This window comes from Semicossyphus pulcher, unplaced genomic scaffold, assembly GCF_022749685.1.
Source record: "Semicossyphus pulcher isolate SPU_LCO1_2020_fin unplaced genomic scaffold, fSemPul1.0.p SCAF_6, whole genome shotgun sequence".
NCBI classification, from domain to species: domain Eukaryota; kingdom Metazoa; phylum Chordata; class Actinopteri; order Labriformes; family Labridae; genus Semicossyphus; species Semicossyphus pulcher.
Genome location: NW_027211737.1, coordinates 3,290,274 through 3,302,210, shown reverse-complemented (window position 1 = coordinate 3,302,210; position 11,937 = coordinate 3,290,274). Strand labels below are relative to the sequence as shown.

The window sequence follows — 11,937 nt, the reverse complement described above, 5'->3', positions numbered from 1 at the left end:
AAGTAAAAAGATGAAACTACACACGATTTTAAACCGCAAAAGGAAGGATTTTTCTTTGTTATAGTTGTAGTCACATAATACAAAATTCCCATTTGTTTATAACAAAAATATAACCCAGAATCCCAGATGTAATTGTTTTGTTGAGGACAGGTTTAGACCTCAGAAGTATTCCAGAAGGTTGGAGTAAATGCTCACCTGTGAACATTGTTTGGCTTTAGTATTCAATGTTATTAACAACAAATGTGCAGAAATGTTGTTGTATGCTATTTCAGTAGTTACATGGCATACATGATACAATACCCCAACCTTGACTCTACTTTCTGGAAGGCAGGTGTCACACTGATGGACATTCTGAACAAATACAAACCTGACATTCATTGCACTTTTCCATTAAAGGTTTTTTTTCTTTTACGTCTTTGAGTTAGGTATGACCTGTGAACAAGTGTTCACTTTTTTCAGTAAACTGTAAGTGGTATTCTTTGTCGGTGTGTTACTTATTAGTATATTTTTTTATTTAAATAAGTTTTGGATTATATTTACATTTTCAATTTCATCATCTTATAAAAAAGTAGTTTTAAATTCTTTTTCAAATCATTTTGAAAAAGTATAAATGCAACCCTCAGAGAATGGTTTAATTGAAATGATTAAAATGCATCTCTTTTTGGTTGCTTTCATGGCAGGATAAAAAAAAAAACCTATGCTTGTAGATAATGTTAATAAGTTCCAAATATTATTAGTTATTGCATATGATGCAACAAGGTGTCCTTTCTTAAAACTTACACTTTCGATTTCTTTATTTAAAAACTGTATGGAGACACACACAAAATAATTACAAGAGCAGATTCAAATTCTGGCCAAAACAGAACATCATTAAAAGGTACCACAGGTTTAACAATACTGAAAACAGATAATTGTTTGTACATCAACTCTCAGGTATACATCATAAAGGATCACATAGTAATGGTAATTCTTTGAAATTTGTCAGAACAGATGGGATTTTTGCTTTTGTGCAGTGCTTTGTTATTTAACACTTAGCTGTAATACATCACTGTAACATAATTAAATGAAACATTTTATAACTTAATGCATGTGCAATTTCTCAGCAAAGTGATTTTTTATTGTAAAGTAAAATGGATATTTATAATTATGAACATTTTGCAAGGGTCTCTTAACTTCAGTGCCTTTTTAATCCTTCCTCGAAAACATTCAATAGCAGAGCAATAATGGCAATACTGTTGAGCATACTTCCTTCGCTGTAAATAAATCTTTGATTTAAGCTGCAGAATAATGGCATTAAATGCCAGCGTGGGAATAATAATTGACAGTTGGCAACAATAAATGCACTGTAAACACTGCAAATGTACTATACAAAATTCATATATGTTCACAAGTGCTGATGCTGCTGTCACAGGCAGTATCTGTGCACTGAACAAATGGCTGCCTTGGTTTAGTTTTGATGTGCTTACAGGAAATAAGGTGTCGTTGTTCGCGGTGGAATGACTCTCTCAGAGTCCGGCACTGCTCTGAACAGCTTTGGCTCTCTTGTGTTAGCATCTTTGAAGACCATAATGGAGGCGATGTTGCCACAGCGATAACAGTAGTTAGGAGCGGACCACACTGTGACCAGCTTCTCGTCAAACATGAACTTGTAGCCTTCGTGGACGAGTTGATGCGCTCTGCAGATCAGCTTCAGGTTGTTGATGTGAACAAACTGCAGTATTTTTAGAAGATAGACATAAACAAAAGAAGGCTCCTGTCAAAAGGCTCTGTATCCTTGGCATGCATAGAAAAAAATGTGGTCTACAGCCATACAGTCTATCGCAGAATTTGTACATTAAAAATCTTTTTAAACCAGTATGTGTGCACCTTTCTGGACTGTATGCATCTGCAAGCTTTATCTCAACACCTGTTTCAATTTTACTGCTATCTGGGTCTGAGTGTTTTTATGGGCTTTACCAAAGAGCAACAGCTGTAGAGAGACTTGAACTACACAGCAATCTGCCAATATTGTTATTTAGCCATGTACCATACACCAGAGATGTTGTTGTGAGTAAAACTTCTTGTTATTATTGCCTGAATCTTTGTCAATTATGTATTTATTTAATGTTTAATTGTATAGAGACGTATGAAGCACTGTGTGTGTACTGAAGTGTTCTTCAAGGATTGTTTCAGTCTGAGTTTAAAATGATCCCAGACAACAACTCTAATACAGCAAATAACATGTATGCATGTTGTACTAGAGTGAAAATTCCCTGTGTATGCATAGTTTGGTTGCATCTTCACGCTTTAGCCATTGCACTTTCTTAACTAAATAATGTAAATCATTATGTGAGACTTTAAACTACACTCATGTACTCATCGCAAGTCTCTTACAATTAGCATGAGCTGAACTAAAATGACTGTAAAGAATAGTACCTCATTTGTGACCTTTGCACCAAACAGCCAGCCGGCTCCTCTGGGGCTGATGGCCCAAGTGTCCACGTCTTCAGGGTCTGACCACACTAGATCACAAAACGCTCCTTTGTGGGGGATCTCCTGGTTTCGCTCAATGGTTCGGATTTGATCTAAAGTTTTAATGTCTGGGGAGAGGCCTCCGTGGACACACAGGATCTGCTCGTCCATCAGCTGACAAAAGAAGAAAAGAGTTAGGACATCATACATATGTATATGACAGGGCTTCGATACAAACTGTATGTTACATAACAATAGCAAATAAGGAATGTGCAGTTTTACAGGTGTCAAACTCAGAAAGGGGGCCCAAATTAAAAACTGGGTCAACAACAGACCCAAACAACTTAACAACAGACTTAAATTGACCATGTTTTCATCAGAGATATTGTCAAATTATAAATACAGAATCATAAACTTAACTGATCCCAAGATATCTCATAGATGTTTTATAGAAAACCAAGGGTATCAAAAAAAGAGATCAAATTTAAAATAAAAGACACATCAGCATAATTAATTTGTTTATGTCTCCCTCTCTAAAGTCCAAAACATTTTAACACAGGCATCAAAAACAGCCAGAAAACTTTATTTTTTCTATATATGTCTGTTTTTTATTTACAACACCATCAAGCAAAATAAGAATATTTTAAATGTGATCAGTCTGGTAAAAAAAGTAAAGAAACTTATCAAATCTTTAATGATATTGATATTCAGCCTAAAAGTTTGAGCTAAACTGCTTCTTTGTCAAAAGCAACAACCTAATGCCAGTAAATAGCTGGCAGCATCAGGTGAGATGCACTACTGCCACATAGGAGTGCACATTAGGTGGGGGATATAGGGTTCATCCCCCAGAAGATTTTGAGCCTCAGACAGCTTCATTTCCTGCATTGTGCTTGTTTGTTACAATTTGTGCCTTTTATGTATCATGTTATGATGGGCAATTATACAGCAAAGTCCAGACCTCAGTGGCATCATAGCTGCCTACAACCTTTATAATGACCACTTATAGAAATAAAGTGCTAATCAAAACATGTTTACATTTTTTTTATAGATTTGCATGATTCTAGTGGGTCAAGTCTTCAGGTCAGAAAATCATGAATTCCACATTAATCCTGAGAAAATCATATCTCAAAGCCCCACTCTGGCATATTTTAATATTTTTTATATTTTATATTTCTTCCAGTCCGACAGTGTTGATTAGCCACTGCTCAACAAATATTTTTGACTAATACCTATATTTTGTGTTCAAAAATAAGAAAAATGTAAGCTTTTGCTAAAAGGGAATGTTACGCTATGATTAGAAGCTAAAGCTCTACTCACTCTCCAAGCTTGTGCAGGCGCACTTGAATGACCTGAAGGCTGTTGTATCTATGTCAAAGTTAATTAACGTTTGTTCACTGACTGTGGTGAAGCTGGCTAGCATTTTATGGATAAAAATTGTATTTTATGGACAAAATATTTAATTGTTTTTCTTATGATGTCCCTTGGCTGGTCTGCCTGAACTCTGTGATTTAAGGAGTTTCCTAATGGACAGGTTGTTTAATTGTTGGTGTTAGTTAGTAAGATCAGATAGAGCTTACTCGGGAACCTGGTGAGTGTAAGTGTTTACACTATTAGCACAGGAGCTATGGACTGCCAGGAGAAGGAGGTTTTCATGTAAAACAAAATGATGACATGATGGAGAAGCAGTAGGTAGAGAGTCCATCGCTGTCATCTAAAGCAGCTCAGACAGAGGCCTTAAGATATAACATCACAGCAAAACTGCTGTGCATGTGTAGTTCAGCTCCAGAAATAACTAAACATGAGCCTCATTGCAGGCTTTCATGAAGAAATGTCATTTATCAGGTCACATCATTAATCCTCAAACATCTTTTGAAATAACATATAAAAAAAAACTCGACACTTCAATACTCACAGCTGCAACTGTTAACATGTCAAATACTTTGGTGCAATAACGCCATGCGTTTGCATTTCCATACTTGGTCTGGCACTCATCTGTAAGACAAAGGAGCACTCTTTTATTTCAAACAGCAGGGTGAGATTATTGTTCAGGAAATTATGTTTGTAACAACACAGTTTGCAGCTGGCCAAAAACATAAATAAACCAGATCTCACCATAAAAACCATAAACTTGGGTGATCTGTCGGCTCTCATGGTTTCCCCGTAGAAGTGTTATGCGGTCAGGCCATTTGGCTTTCAGCACCAGCAGGTAGGTGAATGTCTCCAAACTGTAATATCCTCTGTCAACGAAGTCACCCTACAAATGACAGAGGTTGTCAGCCAACACCAAAAACATTAGTTAAATAGCTTGCATTAAGATATAGTTTAAACTGATTTCAATATACAAACCATAAATATGTAATTAGTGTCTGGAACTTGGCCGCCAGTTCGGAAGAGTTCACAAAGATCATAAAACTAAAATGCAAAGAGATAAAAAGTTAGTGTAGGTAATGGTATTCCATTTTATGTGTACAAGTTATGAGACCTATATCAAAAAAATACTATTTAAACAAAGTGCTTTACCTGTCCATGAATGTCACCACATACAGTTACAGGAGTTGAGACGGGCTGAACATTGGACTCCTCCAGAAGAAGATCACACACGTAGTCACATAACCTCTGTTTAGGTGAAAACATAACACACAAATAAATGAAAAGGGTTTAACCCTAACCCTAACCCAATACTCTCAAATGTGACTACTTTCACAATGGAATTATGAGTATTCAGTAAATTATGAGTATCTTGGATTTTGTTCAGGAAAGCCTCTGAAACATCATTGAGTTTGAGTCATGGGACACAAAATTTCTTCTCCTCTATAGACAAAAAAGATTACTTTAAGGTGCCAGCTTTTTATGGCAGGGCAACCCTCTTACATCTGCCCAATGACTATGAAACTAGCTCTGCACGATAAGAGGACACAACTGTGTTTTAAACTGTAGCTGTATTTGTAACACATAATCTCTACTGAAAGCAGAATAATTTGAATTAGCAGAACTTCTGTTCTTTTGTTACCACTAGGCTTTGTCATCCACATTTTCATCATTCTTCTCATCCATCACGATAACAATCGCCACCAATTGTCCTCTGTTAACTTGAGTTTAGCTGATGGCTAGCTAGAGCTTCATCTGACTGTCCAAAAAAATTTAAATTGTGTCTCATGTATGGATCAAATGTTTCAGACAGTATTCTGTCATATGTTTATTGTGCATGTTTAAATGATGATTAAAATGACATTTTTTCATGCAACTCAAATTGAATTCTAAGCTTAATCCAAAAGGCAACTGGACTTCAAGATCTTGAAGACGTTTCAACCTCTCATCCAAAAGGCTTCTTCAGTTCTAAACCGACTGGTGGACGGAGCTAGAAATATAAGCCTCTGTAGGTCATTAGTATGCTAATAGATGTATAATCAAGGGTGAGTCCTTAACATGTGCTGTTGACCTATTATCACTGAGAGTCATTAGTACCCTCTGGTGTTGATGGGTCGTTAGGCTCTATAATTTCTTCTTCATCTTCATCTCAACACTCATCATTCACTTCGTCTTCAAGAACTTCAACCAAGTCCAGTTGCCTTTAAGATTAAGCTTAGAATTACCATGAGAACCTTCACAGACAACCCAAATTGAACCTATGAGGTACAGGAACTTATATAACTTAACATTTCTGAACAATTAAATAAATACAAAGGACAACAAACTCCTGAGGGTTTAACAATGTGTTACTGCAGCTGTGCTTCAGATGGTGACATTGACAAGCTATACTGTACTGGGCAGATGACACAAATGTCAGGCCATGTTCAGGCCATGATAGGCCTGCTGAATATAACAAAAAAGAAAACTATGACCCATCATTTTCTGAGTAAAACCGAAATTGTGCATATAAAACCACATAATCATGGCCATATTATGTGGTCATAAGGGCACCGGTACGGCATTAATTTGACCAAAAACCAAAGAGTTAGAGAAAGTGACTGAGCCTGGTGCTGCCTTTATTATCAAGTTTTGATTAAGTGAAATACTGCACATTCCCATTGCATTTTAACATACAACCCTTTAGTTTAGGAGGACTAGTAGCAATCGGTCAAACGTTAAGTCATCATATAGGTTTATCTGACTACTGGAAACTGCAACTGACTGTACTGTTAGTACACCTGGATCTACCTGTGTAACCCAACTCATTTTAACTAAGCTACTTACAGCAAATACGGTGCACTCAAATATTTGATTTACTGTTTTGATATTGACTAATATAAAATTCTTTGGCAAGGATAATATGCAAAAATCTCTATTAAAAATCTGGCCATATGGAAATATTTACATAATAACTGACGACTTCCCAACAACAAGTACAGTCATTTCAAAGTAAATGAGCAGTGTATCATTTCCACAACCTTTTGAGGTACTTCTTTTAAGGTGAAATGTATAATGAGGAAATATACTAAATTTGGAATTAAAACAGTATGACAGATATGTCTAAGTCTTTAAATAATTTCATAAGTAAACCTCATGAGATGGTCTTGGACCGTGTAAACATGATACATTTTCAGATTGATTACTAATAATCAGCTGTCATCCCAGCATCATAACAGAAAGCATCATCAGGTCACTCTAAATATTTGTTCATCTTAACGTCAGCCGGTAGTGGCATGCCAGAGCAAGTCACTCCCATTCCTGCTTAGATTGCATGGTATGGGATAACTGGGCTTGTATATAGATGTTGTAGTTAAACGGAATATTTCCTTAAAACGGTTTTAATATCTTCACCAGGGGATGAGGTCGCAGGCTATCATTGCAAGCTAGTTGAAGCTAACGTTAGCTAATTACGCTGTTACAACACAAAACAGCACTGAGCTAGCGTTGCCATTCTAAGCTCATCACACTAGCAAATCAAAAAGATTTTTATAACGCCAAATTTACCTTGAGGTCATTTTCTGGGAGATATTTACACTGCTTTGCGATCTCGGCATATTTATCCAAATCTAGAGGCGCCATTATTCTCTAGTCGTCATGCGCAACTTCCTGCAACACACTTCAGCCGATGGTGCCTTTACGTACTCTTCGGAGGGATCCAATTTCCAAAATATTGAAGTCGTCCCTCCGACTTCTGTTTGTTCGTAATGTGGAAACAACAGGGACGCTGAAATAGATGCGTTTTGTTTTTTGTTGCTCATGGAGTTTATGCAACTTTTCTAGTTAATCTAGGGCACCCTATGTGGACAACCAAAAGTTACAATTTATATAGTATAAAGAAATCATGTTAGCAAAACATTGATAAACAATACATTAATTATTAAAAGTTTCTTAAACTCAAGCTAACATTTACTTTCGTCCGCTATGTTTCTGCGTAGTTTGATGTCAACGTTGTTCCCCTTTGTGAGGTTTACTTGAATTTTCCCAGTTTGAGAATAATTTTTCCAATTATTCTGACATGACTTGAATGCAAGAGGAGTCCCATAACTGTTCCCTCTACTGTCAATTATTGTCCGTATCCACAAACAGTAGTAGCCTACTTAATCATTGTAACTTATGACAGCAAAAAACTGAAAACGACGCTGAAACTTCAATATTAATTAAGAAAAAAACAGAGCATGTGTCTGTCTGCTTTTTTATGCAATAAACAAATAAGTTTTTTTTTGTTTTTTTTCAAGGTTTATTTTGATTATTTAAACTGGAAGTATTAATTATTGCTCTCTGATTGTATTTGTACTGTACTGCAGCTATACATTTGTACTTAGTTTTTGGAGAGCCTGTAATTCTGCACGTGGTTTAAATTCTAGAAGAATTCTAAGGTCTTTACTAGAAAGAACTAGAAGAATGGGAAAGAAAAAATCTTTGTTGAATTAATAAAAAAAAAAACTGCCAACACTTACCATCAAAATAAAACTTTAGATTTAGACAGAGATGCAGTAGCACAAAATAAACACCTGAGGGTAGTAGAGTAATTATAAACCATAACCATGTCATAAAAGCCCGCATTCCAACCATCAAAACTCAGTTAAGGTATATTAAGAGGAACGTAAACTGGAGAAAAACCTTGTAGTTATACACATACTTGGTAACTTACAACCGACTCTGAGTTGAATTCAAAAACACATGATAACAAGCCTTACAAGCGTCAAGGCAGACCAAAAGGATACAATTACTTCCTGTAAGAACATTCAAAATAAAAGAATGGAGCTACAAGCGAAGTTGCACAGTGCGACGTGCCGTAACATGTTGTAGCCAACAGACAAGCATTCCTAAATGTTTAAGATACTGTGAAAGCGTAGGTGAGACCGGTTGAGACATTAAAGCGCTCACTCTGTAAAAGGTAATATGTAAGAGGTAGATTGACATTCATTCAGAGGGTTTTGCTTAAACAAGCCTTCGATCTCAATTATTTTTCCCCCTAAATCATTAATTCCAGGATAGATTCACACAGATTTGAAACTACAGGCAATCAAGTCTCAAGTGTCGTGTTCATAAACGTTAATATTTCCACAACAAGGGATCACCGGGCCTTTCCCTAACATATCTAGGAGTACTCCGAAGCCGTTAGATGTATCATCATGACTGCATCAAACTATGTAATTCCATCTTAAAGATAAAATACCTTTATAACATATTTTATTCAATTTATGAATGGAAGCGGTTATGTTTTGGTTAAATTCAGAGGAGTGCGGACGTTTAATAATTTACTTAATATTGTGCCTCATAGGGTGTTTCAACGACTATCCAATCGAGGAATGAGCGTGCGCTCTGAAGCTTTCTCCTATTGGCTGATAAATACGTCAATCACGGGCGGCTCATGGTCGGTTGCAGAGCAGGTTAAGTGTTGACTGTGGTTCATAGGGCAACAAACAGCAGCGTACGCCGCCGGGGGACATCAATGGTGGAGTACGCGTCCATTCAGGGAAAGGTCTGAGAGAGACCATTACTGGGGCTTACATGGAGAGCTGAAACTGAATATGAGGCTAACATCCTTAATGATGTACATATCTCCGGTTCTGCTAGTTATTTTGTATGTATATATTGGATTTTCTGAAGCTGCACCTCGCATCAGCCCCGACGATGCGTCGCCTATCTCCAGGAAGCCCGGCTCAGCCTCCGACACCTGGGAGACCTTCCACACCGATATGCCTCGTACTTTACCCAAGAGCAGGTTCGCTCTCGGGCCTTTAGCCGGACTCACACCGGCGCCTGCTATTGTTTCTCCCGGCCCCACAACCACTACCACTAGCCCTATTTCTAAAACTGCAACCACCTTCCAGCCTCAAACAACGGACCCGACCATCACGACCACTACAAAAACTACCGCCCCTGATACTGGATTAATTTCAGCCACTAAAGATCAAATAACAGCGCCGATTTCCAGATTAACAAGTAAAAGATCCACCGATGCACAGACATCGCTTTTTACTCCGGAGAAAACGCTGCAGACCATGGTGTCCATGGTCTCCCAGCGCACTGCAAATGATGCCTGGGCTGCAGATAATATTGGCACATCTGTTACCTCAATAGAGAACAGTCGAGGTGAGTACTTTTCACTTAAATAGCTACCAGGTAGATTGAAAACAACATATTTCAGGTTGGAGAGCTTTGATGAATAACGCTTTAAAATCACGTCAAAGATATTAGACATTTGGGGGAGGAATTCTTGGACGCATGATTTTTTTAAGTACATTCATGTACAGAAGAAAAACATCCATGTCTAATAGAGTCTGCTAGAAGGAGCAGGGTGGTCGCACGGTGGTTTTGACGCAGAGCGACCGAATAAACCAGAAGGCAACAATGGACAGACCCCTCAAATTGCACAGTGTACCCATGCAAAGATAAGGGAATTCACCAAATCCTTATCTCGTTAAGAACATTATTCATGCACTATACATCCACCGTGTATTTTCGTGTTTAGCCTATATTATATTTCAGAGGCCTTTTTGTTATAGGATGCCACAGTTACAGTGGGCTGAAAAAAGGGGGGCTGTGAGGGGGTGTGAGGTTGATCCTCTTGTTGTTCAGTCAATTTATCAAATCCATCAGTGCACACAGAACCCATACAGACCCGTGATCCCTTTGTGTTAGAGCAGGCATGTTTGATACTGACAGGAAATTACAAGAAGCTGCTAAAATAGCTGCTCCATCCCCTCTATTGTTGTTTGCATGGCATGCACAGAACAAGGCCATCCAACCAAAATGGCCATGCAGGCCAAGCCATGAATGAGCAATGACGGTAGAGCCACTCCTCTCACACACCTCACACATCCCATCCATGTGGATGTGTTGTTCTCCAGCACAACACAGCAGCACAGGCTGAGGGATCCTGTCCAGAGTGGGTCCCTAATGTTGGGGGAAGTCTGCTGAAGCCTAAGGTGTGATTTTCAGAGCACATGAGAGGAGGTTTCCCCTATTTATGAGGACATGGAGCCTATTCATTCTTCCTCAATCATGTACACTTAAAGAAAAATGTCAAGTACATGAAGATAAAATAAAAATGGCTTTACATTTATTGCAACATTTTTTATTCTCCCTTTTTGTCTAAAAAAAACTAATTTTCACCGTGCCAGAAAATGCCATATTCTGATTGTTATTTTGCGATGCCCCCAAGCCAGAACATAAAATTGAGACTATTTTATTTCATATTCTGACTGATATTGGCCCTCCACCCCAGGGGTTCTGTCATGTTTTTTACATTGACCCTTTGTTCTCTGGCTCTGGACTACCTTACCGTCAGCATTAACCTCAGTGAAAGGAGGAGGATTAGAAAAGCTGATCAAACTGGCTGTTTTTGCTGTGATCTGGTCATTACTGGCTCTTGTTTTTAAAAGAAATGGAAAAAGCAGCATGACCAGGGTTCTCATTGTTGTAGTTGGGGACGCATCTGGTGCTGTCCTTCTCCTGAACAGTTACATTTTTTACATTTTTTTTCACTGATGTTCTGTTCAGATCACCTGAAAATTCTGTCATGAATCACATACTTGTCTCTGGAGTTTTATAGGTGTGTTTTATAAATGTATACAAAGTAATATATTAGTAAGAGGGGAAAACAACAATGATAATAAATAGAGTCATTATTTCTCCCTTTTTGTTTTGCAAAAATATGGAATATTGATTGTTTCCAGCCTCGTGCGACTTCTTTATCCTGTGTGTTGGAATATGTCTGGGTTTCAGACTGTCTGTTGGATGAAATGAGGAATATAAGACACGGTTAAGGAAACTGCAATTTTCACAATTTCTGACTATTTATAGACCCAACAGGAAGATAGGGCCAGAAATGGATAAAATAGTGACACATTCAATAGTAACGCTAATAACATCAAGTTGCAGCCTTTTTATCCACTGTCATACTTCAATTAGTTAAAGTATGATAGCTGATTATAGTATTTTGTGCCAGTATAATGAGTATCAGGAAACATGTGAATAATGTGTATGATTTCTGAGTTTAAATTCTGGCTTCTGAGATGAAACATCTTACTTTAATTTCAGGAGAAATAATTCTTTGTTAGAAATGAA

General features: G+C 37.6%; 2 protein-coding genes across 2 annotated transcripts in view; one reads left to right on the top strand and one right to left on the bottom strand.

Annotated features, from left to right (window-relative positions):
• Positions 1 to 768: 768 nt before the first annotated feature.
• On the bottom strand, positions 769 to 7,462 carry LOC138609826 (serine/threonine-protein phosphatase 6 catalytic subunit). Its single transcript, XM_069682486.1, has 7 exons — positions 7,366 to 7,462; positions 4,972 to 5,067; positions 4,798 to 4,863; positions 4,564 to 4,705; positions 4,364 to 4,443; positions 2,416 to 2,625; positions 769 to 1,711 (listed from the first exon to the last, which is right to left on the bottom strand). Exons 1-7 carry the CDS (start codon positions 7,438 to 7,440, stop codon positions 1,463 to 1,465), a joined length of 918 nt encoding a protein of 305 aa, XP_069538587.1. The 5' UTR covers positions 7,441 to 7,462; the 3' UTR covers positions 769 to 1,462.
• Positions 7,463 to 9,300: 1,838 nt separating this feature from the next.
• The window catches only part of LOC138610992 (multiple epidermal growth factor-like domains protein 9), a 39,157-nt gene continuing 36,520 nt past the window's right edge, over positions 9,301 to 11,937 (top strand). The window contains exon 1 of the mRNA XM_069683891.1: positions 9,301 to 9,960. Within this exon, the coding sequence (XP_069539992.1) occupies positions 9,396 to 9,960 (565 nt within the window). The 5' untranslated portion in view covers positions 9,301 to 9,395. The remainder of the gene's footprint in view (positions 9,961 to 11,937) is intronic.